Source organism: Belonocnema kinseyi, chromosome 9 (genome assembly GCF_010883055.1).
Source record: "Belonocnema kinseyi isolate 2016_QV_RU_SX_M_011 chromosome 9, B_treatae_v1, whole genome shotgun sequence".
NCBI classification, from domain to species: Eukaryota; Metazoa; Arthropoda; class Insecta; order Hymenoptera; family Cynipidae; genus Belonocnema; species Belonocnema kinseyi.
This window is the reverse complement of record NC_046665.1, coordinates 49,983,637-49,993,741: the sequence shown is the minus strand read 5'-3', so window position 1 is coordinate 49,993,741 and position 10,105 is coordinate 49,983,637. Positions and strand designations below refer to the sequence as shown.

At 32.3% G+C, this 10,105-nt stretch overlaps 1 protein-coding gene across 3 annotated transcripts in view; it reads left to right on the top strand.

Moving 5' to 3' along the window:
* Positions 1-7,719: 7,719 nt before the first annotated feature.
* Positions 7,720-10,105, top strand: part of LOC117179812 (calcium and integrin-binding protein 1-like) — a 22,463-nt gene continuing 20,077 nt past the window's right edge. For all 3 annotated transcript variants that reach the window (XM_033371940.1, XM_033371941.1, XM_033371942.1), the window contains exons 1-2: positions 7,720-8,094; positions 8,174-8,276. In XM_033371940.1, the coding sequence (XP_033227831.1) occupies positions 8,000-8,094; positions 8,174-8,276 (198 nt within the window). In that variant the 5' untranslated portion in view covers positions 7,720-7,999. The remainder of the gene's footprint in view (positions 8,095-8,173; positions 8,277-10,105) is intronic.

Below are 10,105 nucleotides of genomic sequence, written 5' to 3'. Positions count from 1 at the left end.
AATTTACATCCAAGAAAAATTACTTTTCTATTATCAAAAATTGATTAATTCTTTGCAATATTTTCAAATATTTGTGATTTATGAATTTCTCAGAATTCAGAGATTCTGCAAATTTAAGAAATGCAGGCAATTTAGAGAATTCTTATGAATTCAGATTTATCTGGGAATTAAGAGGAATTCAGAAGGTTTCAAGGAAGTTAAAAAATGCAAAATGATTTGAAAGAGTTTAATAGCATATTCCACGCAATTCTAAAAAATTAAAAAACATTAAAAATGAATATTCTAGAAATAAATAAGTGCTAACATAAAAAAATTAATTTTCAATTGATAATACTTTAAATTCTTTACATCAATTTTTAATCTTTGAAATTTTGCAACAAAATAAAATTAATGATTGGTAACCTAAATTATTTGAATAAATATATTTTAAGGTGAATCTATTTGTAGATCTTAAACAAAACTGTCTTTGAAACATTCAATTTATTTTTAAATTTTAAATTGATAAATGTTATTCGTTCCAATTAAAATTATTTCAAGTTTCAACGCTTTTAATTAAAAATTATTCGACATTAATCCCTTTGAATACATGATCCAATTTTCTAAACTCAAATGTGAAAATATTAAATCTTTAACATTTTGGAATTGTCCTTATTCCGCAATTTTATTCTGAGCTAATTTAATTCTCAGATTCTTCAATCAAAAATAAATGTGTTTAATATTGAACGCTTTGGATTTGAAATGATAACATTTTAACTCCTTTCTCCTCAAAGTTTTCAATTTTCGATTACTTTTGAATTTAAAAAATGTCTGGTCAAATTTTTTGGAATTTAAAGACTTTTAATTTCAAATTATTAAATTTAAAAAGTTTTCCTTCACAAATGATACAAGTTCAATTCCTTTCTATTCCTTTCGAAATATTGCTCTTTCTCCAAAATTTTACCTCATCTAAAATTGTTTAATTTATAACGATTTCGATTTGAAATCGTTGGAAATATTTTCATCATTATACTCATATGCATTTATATAAATTAAAGATTAACTTTACAGCAGATAAACTAAACAGATTATCGCCATCCCCTTTTGATTGTTTTTTTGTTTAAATTTGAACTGAATTAATAGAACCGAAAATGAAAATTCATCCATTTTTGTTTTAAACTTCATTTTTTTGTTTGAATTATTCCTTAAGAATTAATATTTTTTGGTTAAAAACTTTATTATTTGGTTTTATTATTTATTATTTGGTTGAAAATGTAACCAACTTCTTGAAAAGTTATCTTTTTTAGGCAAAAAATCTGCTTCTTGGCTTAAAGGTGAAATACTTTTTAAAAAATTAATTTTTTGGCTCAAGATTCATCTCTGGTTGAAAATTTGAACTATTTTTGTTATTTTTTTAGTTTTTATTTTTATTGAAAATTAATTTTTTTACTGAAAACATAACTATTCCATTTTTAATTGGAAATTTATATTTTTACTTAAAAATAGAACTATTTGGTTGGAAATTAAGCTTTTTGGTTAAAAATTCATGTTTTTGATTGAAAATGTAGATACTCGTATTTTGTCGATACCTCATGTTTTTTATACATAATTAATCTTCATGGTAAAAAATTAACTTTTTGGTTGAAAATTCATCTATTTGGTTGAATGTAGAACCATTTTTTTTTAATAAATTTTTTTTAGATTCATCTCAATATATTTTGTACTCCGGAAAATCGTTCTATACTAGGAAATGATCAAATTACTCTCTTAGACTTATCTAACAATAGCTTCTAGAAATAAAATTTTAATGAATTTAAAAGTGTGAACTTTGTAATCCAATTTTAATCAAAAGAGAATTTAATCTCGAATTTTCATTCGAGCAAAACGAGCTTTTTCATGGAAAATATATTAAATATAGCATTCCAGTAAGAAAAAATATTCGAGTTATTTGTGCACCTACTTATTGTTACTGAGTCCTTTATTACAACTGGATTCCTTGCTATGATGAGATTAACCTATCTTCCAAGACAACCGAAGTTTTATCCTCTACCACTTCCCACCCTGGAATTAATAAACCAACCAAAAAATGAATAGTTACATTTTCAGTTTGAACAAATAATAATTTACACATAAAACTAATGCTCGCTCTGCCCAAAAAGACGAATTTTCGAAAAATACGAGAATTTTCCATAACAAAGTTAAATTGTCGATCAAATAATTGAATTTTTAACTAGATTAATTAATTGTCAATAAAAAAATTATTGTTTCATTTTCGGGTTGAAAATTTGACGGTCCTTCAAATAATTCGACTATTTGCCTTGTAGATTCAACTAGTAATTTGTAAATATAATAGTAAATACGTGTTTATTTACTGCTAGTTACAATAGTGAATCAATGAAGTAAAATTTTCAGTACGTTTTGATGGTAATTACCACAAAAAATGAGTTGTCGAATTTAATTTATAAAGCGCTTAAGCGTATTGTTTATTATTTATTATAGATGACATTCACAGAATACAGTATTAAATTAAAATTTCTCTTGGAATTTTCCATATTACACATAATAATTATGCGAAACATTGCGACCGTGCAGCAATAGTACGTGACACATGAAACGTGCTGAGTAGATCGATTACTCGTTCGAATGTTGAATAACCACCGCACAATTTTGAATAAAATTTCAAGAGTGGAGTACAGAATGTAGAACAATGATCATATGCACAATCATTGTTTCGCACCAATCCCCAAAATCATTTTGGTAATTATTTAAGCGAGAAACTGGAATGTATTATTTCTGCGCATTATAAATACTAGTACTTTTTTCTATTTCTCTACGTTTGGCCGGTGAAACGTTTAAACAATTCGAGTAATTTCCATGTTTATCCAATTAGACATTTAACCGGTAGAAAAGTTCAGTCGGTTTAACATTGCTTCGTTTTCAACTTCCTTTTTGGGTTTCGTAGCCCCGGGCAGAAACCCTTGTAGTTTCGGTTGTAATTTTTTTCAAACAAAAGAAGTAAGGCGGAATAAGGGCAAGGGAAGTAGAAGATAGGAGGGAAAATATAGGAGTAAAAGTAGCGGAAGTGAAAAAAATAAGGGAAGAGGAGTAGTGAAAGTGAGGGATGGAGAAGTTGGAAAATACAGGAAGATAATAAGAGCTGAATTTGGGAAAATAAGGGAAATAAAGGAAAGGTAAGTAGTACATGTAAATGGAAATTAGGGTAGGGGAAGTAGGAAAGTTAGCAACAGTAAAAGTGATGAAAAATGAATGTAGTGAAAAAATAGAATAGTGAAGAGAAAATAGGGGAGGGAAAGTACGCAAAATGATGGGAAACAGGGGGTATAGAAGTTGAGGAAGTGAGCGGCGACAAAGTAGAGCAAACAAGGTGAAGGGGGTAGTGGAAGTAAGGGGAAATTAAGTTAAGAGAACTGACTAGAATAATGGGAAGGGGAAGGAATAAAATTGGGTGGTTCGATGTTTGGTAAGTAGGGAAAATAGGAGGAATAAGGGGATGTAAGTAAAAATAAAAGGAGGTTCAGTGAGAGAAATGAGACGTTATGAGGGAAAATACGGGAAGTTGAGGGGTAGGGAAGTAAGGTTAAAAAGAGTTATGAAGAGGAGGGAGTAGTAAAAGTAAGGTATGAGGGACAAGGTGTAAGGAAGTAGGAAATTTGAGGGGAATTGATGAAAGGTGGAATGAAGGAAGCAAGAAAAAGGATTATAATGAGGGTAGAGAAAGCACAATAGTGAGGGGACACAATGGGAAAGGTATTAGTGGAAGTTTAGGGAAATAAGGGTAAGGGAAGTGACGGTATATGAGAGGAAAGAAGAGAAAAAAGTAGTGTGAGTAACTGAAAATGATAGGAGAGGAGGCAAGAGAAGTGAGGTGAAACAAGAGTTAAAGGGATAGCGGAAGGGAGGAGCGGGGTATTAGAGAAGTAGTGGAAGTAACGGGAATAAAGGGATGTGTGGGGAAATTAAACAAAGGGAAGTAGGAAAAGAGCGGATAAGGGAAGTGGGGCAAAATGAAAAAAAGAAATAGGAGAAACGAGTGTTGAGAGATAAGAAAGCAGGGAAAATGACGGGAAATTATGGAAGGGGAAGTGATTGGAGATAACCGGATGAGAAGCAGGGGTGGTAAGGTACAACAAGGGGAAAAGAAATAGTGAAAGTGAGTGGTGGGCAAGCGAAAACTGAAATAGGTTACTTAGGAACTAGGTACACATAAAATATGTAGCTTTCTTATGTGCATAGTTTCTCCTAGTTCGCTTTCCTTAAAATCATTTACCTCTCTAGCATTCGAACTAACAAGTCTCTATTTAGCACCTGAATTTTTTAATTTACCTTTACCGGATCTAAACCTTTCGTCATAGTTTTAGTCCATTCCGAGGGTTTTTTATTGTTTGTATTATTCATTGTTTAAAGTATACGCCCAACTACAACCTTAATGCCAGAAATGTATCTTGCGTGTCAAAATAATGTTCAAATTAAGTAGCTAGTCGCCGTATGGTGGAGAGTCAAGTTATAACATCAGTCCCAACAAACTTCTGTTAATGAAGGCGGAGTGTAAGGATAGAATTGGAACCGAGAGAGTCAAAGTTTTTTGGTGTTATATACTGTGAAAGTGGTCAGCCTTTAACAGTATAGTATCAGGAGTTCATATGGCCTTTTCTGTCCATTCCTGGCTATAAGTGGGATTTACCGTGGATCTACTTGAAGCTGATATTATTTTTAAATGGCATCTGAGATCAAACGGAAACAGCTGTTACAAAACCAGCTCAACATGGTTACAGTAATTAATAAGCAGTCGCAGACAATTGTCCAGGGGTGGCCCCGCAGGAATTAACGCCGAAGCGGAGGTATAACAATCATGCCGAAAGCTGATTGGCACCTAGGTGAGATGTCTCGAACTGTGACTGGAATACCGGGAGTGCAAGGTTCCACAAGTATGGATGAACCCCTTTCCCTAGATTCTCATGGGAAAACAATGATAACACGATAGTTGTAGTAAGTTCGTTTCAAATTAATAGAAAGCGCAGGGCTCTTGACGATGGTTCGTACAAGAATTTCAACCACCCTAGGGTTGGGGTATCCAATCAAGACGGAATCTACACGATGGACAGCTGGAATCTCGAAACTTCAACATCAACATCTGTGAAACCATTCCAAACAGCTCCGAATAGGGGACTATGTAAGCGGAACGCCTACTCTACCACAGCCAGAACAAGCCGGTAAGAGAGAAAGAGGGGCGACATTAAGACCAACTTCCTCAATAGAGGAAGAACGATGCTTTAGGGCCATGAGACCAAACGGGGAAAGCATCAACTCGCCAGAAACATAGGCTGGACAGGACATTGTGCGCCCCGCATTCAATGTGTGATTGACTAAATAAAATCTGACAGAAAGTTTAGCGCCACGTTTCGACATTTCGCACGTAATCTGCGATTTCGTTATCACACACTGAACAAGTAAAAGCTTCTGACCATCAGGGAGCATATGGTTGACAGAATACGTGTACTTTCTGACGCTACGGGAAGTCTAGAGAAGAGGAAGAGGTGGGTCAGAAAAAACGAACAGTTTTTCTCCGACCCATCTAGACTCTTGAAAGACCCTACAGTTACTGCCGACCATCCCCTCAAGCCAGAGGTGGTCGAATCATTTTGGAGAGAAGTTTACGAAGTTCTTCATTCACTGAAAGAAGATTCAAAGATATGAAAAAAGTAGTAACTAGCATGAATAACTATTACACTTCGAGACCAGATGGTATCAAGTCCTTCTGGTGAAAGAAGTTTCCTTCAACCCCCCAGCATGTGGTCCGCATTTTGACTTCATATCTAAAGTCGGAAGAGCCTATTCCGGAGTGATTGGTGGAAAGGAACACAGTACTACTGCCAAAGATGGGCAACTTAGCTGACCCGAAGAATTACAAGCGAATCACTTGTCTGAGCACACTGTAAAAGATCTTCTCAGCTATGCTAAATGATAGGATTGTTCGAAAAATCGGACCTATGTGCCAAGAAATATACGAACAACGCGGCTTAAAGAAAGACGTAGCAAGATTTCAGGAGAACCGACTCATCGATTTATGTGTCTGCAAGGACGCAGGATTCTACAAACGAGTCTTATCAATGACCTGAATTGATTACCGGAAATCTTTCGATTCGACCTCTCATAGACTTATCATCTGTCTTTTGGAAAGCTTAAAGATTCTTCCGCACATCGTAAGGTGCGTAGAGAGAATGATGCCGCTTTCGAAAACTAGATTAACTGTCTTACCTAGAAAACATCATGTGACAACTAACCAAACAAACTACACCTAGCTCTAAGGATTATCGAAGAATTCTATCGAGAGATTGGAACGGAGTTTGGATTATAAAAATGCGCCAAAGTTTATTTAAAGCGAGGAAAACTTAAGGAAATCCCCGAAAATTCTGAGCTCGTCGACACAAGCGCTAAACGTCACCTAGGCGCTGAAGAGACCTATACATACCTAGGCGTGACACAGAGCCGCATTGATAGTACGCCCTGCTAATACTCTATTCATTTCGAGTGATTCCATAATCGAAGGACGAGCTTGGATCCCTTGATATCGGGACACGAAAGTTTATGCACATAAACAAAAGCATGCACTCTAATAAGTATTCTGTTGCGCAACTTTAAATCTCACGCCGCCAAGGTAGTCGCGGAATACTAAATCTGAAATCTCTCCATAATAGGATTATTCTGGGTATAGCAAATATAATCGCAAATGGACGAGGCCCTCTTCTAAATATTGTTCGGGAAGCACAAAGAAGTGGGCAAAGGAACATTGCTGTACAAAGCAGCGGAGGAGGCTGCTTAAACAATTAGTCTTAAATTCAATATCAGGGGTGAGTAAAATACATTAAATCTTATCCATCTCGTGTACTCACTCCTAAAAGCCTGGATTAAGAAAGCAAAGGAGACAAACTTTCATGAACAGCTCCTCGATATACCAGAACTTCGTATTCTCAATCATTGTTACTGTTGCGCACGCGAAGCCTAACATAGTTCTCCTTGACATCGAGAAACAAACCGTGTTCGTTTTTGAATTTTCGATGCCAGCAATCTAAAACATCATAGCCAAGGAGAATGAAAAGAAATAGAGGTATAAAGATCTTATTAAGGAACAAATATTTGAATATAAATGTAATAAACAAATTTTTTTCAAGAATTATTTTTCAACCAGAAACAAACGCATTCTTAAACATATAGTCCAATTTTCCACAAAATAGTTCAATTTTGGAATTCTTAACCAAATACATGAACAGAATGTTTTATCGTAATTTAATTTATGATATAAAAACAATACGAATAGCCCCCCCCCCCCCCGCACCTATCAGAAATGATGTGAATATTATTTTTTTTAAAGTATATGCGCCTTTTCAGACCGTTAATTAAAATAAAATTACAATTTCTCGCAATCTGGTCCCAATAATATCTTCAAACTAATTTTTTTAATTGACGACTCATTCTTTAATAAAAAGAACACCTTCAAATGAAATAAATGTTGAGCCTTAATTTTGTATTTTATAAAAATCGATAAAAAATAAAATTAATTTTTATACCTCAAATGGCCATGCGAAACATTCAATCAATTTTTCAAAAATTAAATTAAATTTCTGGCAGTATTTTTTTGTTAAAAGGAAACAATTGAGTGTTTGCAAAATTTTAAAATTCCAATTTTTATTTATATCAAGAATTTCCTTCTTTTCTACACGCGTCACAGAATTTTATTAAAGTATGAAAAATCCAATAGTGTTACTCATTCTGAACAGCTTTTATAAATCGACATATCCGTGTTACGATAAGATAAGTAACGCAGGAACCTGATTAATAGCTTAGCTGATAGGTATCGCTGCTCTACTTCACGAGTGTATGTCATGTCATCAATATTTCCAAACCCGAACTCAAAAGCCGATTCCCTAAAAGAAATAGGTTTCATTTAATTTTAAAAAAAAAACTAACTTTTTTGAAATATATAAAATTTAAGAAATTAATAAATATGGGAAACTCAAATTCTAACTTGAAGGAACTAACACCCGAAATGCTGGACGAATATGCAGAACTCACATATTTGAGTAAAGCAGAAATACTTTAGTGAGTGAATAAAGCTTTTTTTCATTTAACTCTCAATCTATTTTTCATAATTTCATTTTTTAAATATTTTTTATTTTAGTACGTATAACCAGATTCAACAAGGAGATCCGAAATACTTAAAAAATGACATAAATTACAGATTTTCTATGGAACGTGTTTTAAAAGTAATTCCTCAATTGCAAGTAAGTTAATAAATTTAAGTTAAATTCTAGTTTTTAATTTTAATATGAAATTAGGTTTAAGTAGTGGCTCGAATGAATAAAATATATGGTATAAAAGCATTTATTCCTATTTTTCTTACTATTCTTCATTACTATTCTTCTTTGAAATTCGTCATTTTGGTAACTTTCGATCAACTCCTGGTTCAAATTGAGAATAGATGGTGCCGTTGCATAACGCGCGCGATATGTATAGAGATTTATGATTTGGCTTCAACAATATTTCCCATTCTACCTAATTTTCAATAATTCATTTAAACCGCTCACTGGACACTCATACGTCTTCAACTTTTGATTTTGTATTCGAATTTCATCTCTTTAAACCAGAGTAATTTTTTTAATACTCTGATTAAGGTTCTTTTGATTAAATTTTATTACAAACATTATTTAGTAGACTGAACAATAATTTGATCATTAATCCAAACAAATTTTGTTTATTTCGAATACAATTTTATTGAATTAACCAAATTTTCTTTAATAACAAAAAATCAAGATCTCAACCATTAAGATTGCACAATTTTAAATAACTAGAAAAAACACGATAAACGCGATCGATTATTGCTTTTTCTCTTACATAATTTTTAAATTAAGTTATAAAATCAACATTGATACAAAATCTTTATATTTTAAATAATCTATTATACAGCATAGTGGAAAAGACAAGCACGGACAATATTTTTGATGATTAATGCAAATGCATATTTCAACTTCAGAATTAATATATAATATTTTTACAGAAAATAGATATAAATTTAATTTTTGACGTCAAATGATTTGTACGCAAAATAAACGATTTCTTTTAAAAAAAGCTAGTATATTGCTAGTAATTTACTATCAAAATCACCCACAGCCTACAATTCTTAACCTAGTTTTAGATTTTTTCTAGAAGTGATCAGCAACAGTTTCATAATAGCGTCTATTCATTAGATTATTTAAATTTTTTATAATTTTCTATTTTTTATATAAATGAACAAAGAGCAAAAATGAGACATTTTTTTATCGTTATTTTTTATCTTCAAATAAATAATTTTATTAATCCCATTATCGATGAATATGAATGTTGAAGTATCTACATAATGTAAATAATAACCAAGAGAGCTAATCTAATTGTTATAAACAAATTTTATTAACAAAATATTAACATCGTGGTAATTTTGCTCGAAAAGAATATTTCTAAGAGGTCACTTACACCAGCCCTCCCCCACTCTCAATTTTCGGGTTTTCTATAGCTCACTGAATTGCGCTCTAAATACGCTCAAATGCGCCACAGATAACAATACCGTCACGCCCCCCCCCCCTCCCATTAGAAAAATCGAAATTTAAATCACATGATATTGAAAATCTTCAAACGCGCACATATGCCACGGTGTGCTTGAACATGGGTTTAATGACAACAAATTTCACCACAGATATTTGAACGGAAAATAAATAGTAAATTAAAATAAAGAATCTGTGCCGAATTTCAACAATGTTTGCCGGGCAGTTTCGAAAGCAAGTGCGCTTGAAATTTAAAAATATCAAATTGTCAAATTTAAATAATTTACTACAATCATTATATTTATTGTATTCATTTAACTATATTAGTATCGTTTCATAATCATTTAATCATATTAAAACGCACATAATGTTAATTATTACTAATTTTTCTAAATAAATCCCTTGAAAAACTGAAAGATTATAAAATAATTGCGAAATAATTTGATGATATGCGCATTCATTTTCAAAATAGTTTTTTGGTTAAATTTAACAGTTGTAAATATTTAACAGTGATTATTATTATTGTGATTATTATT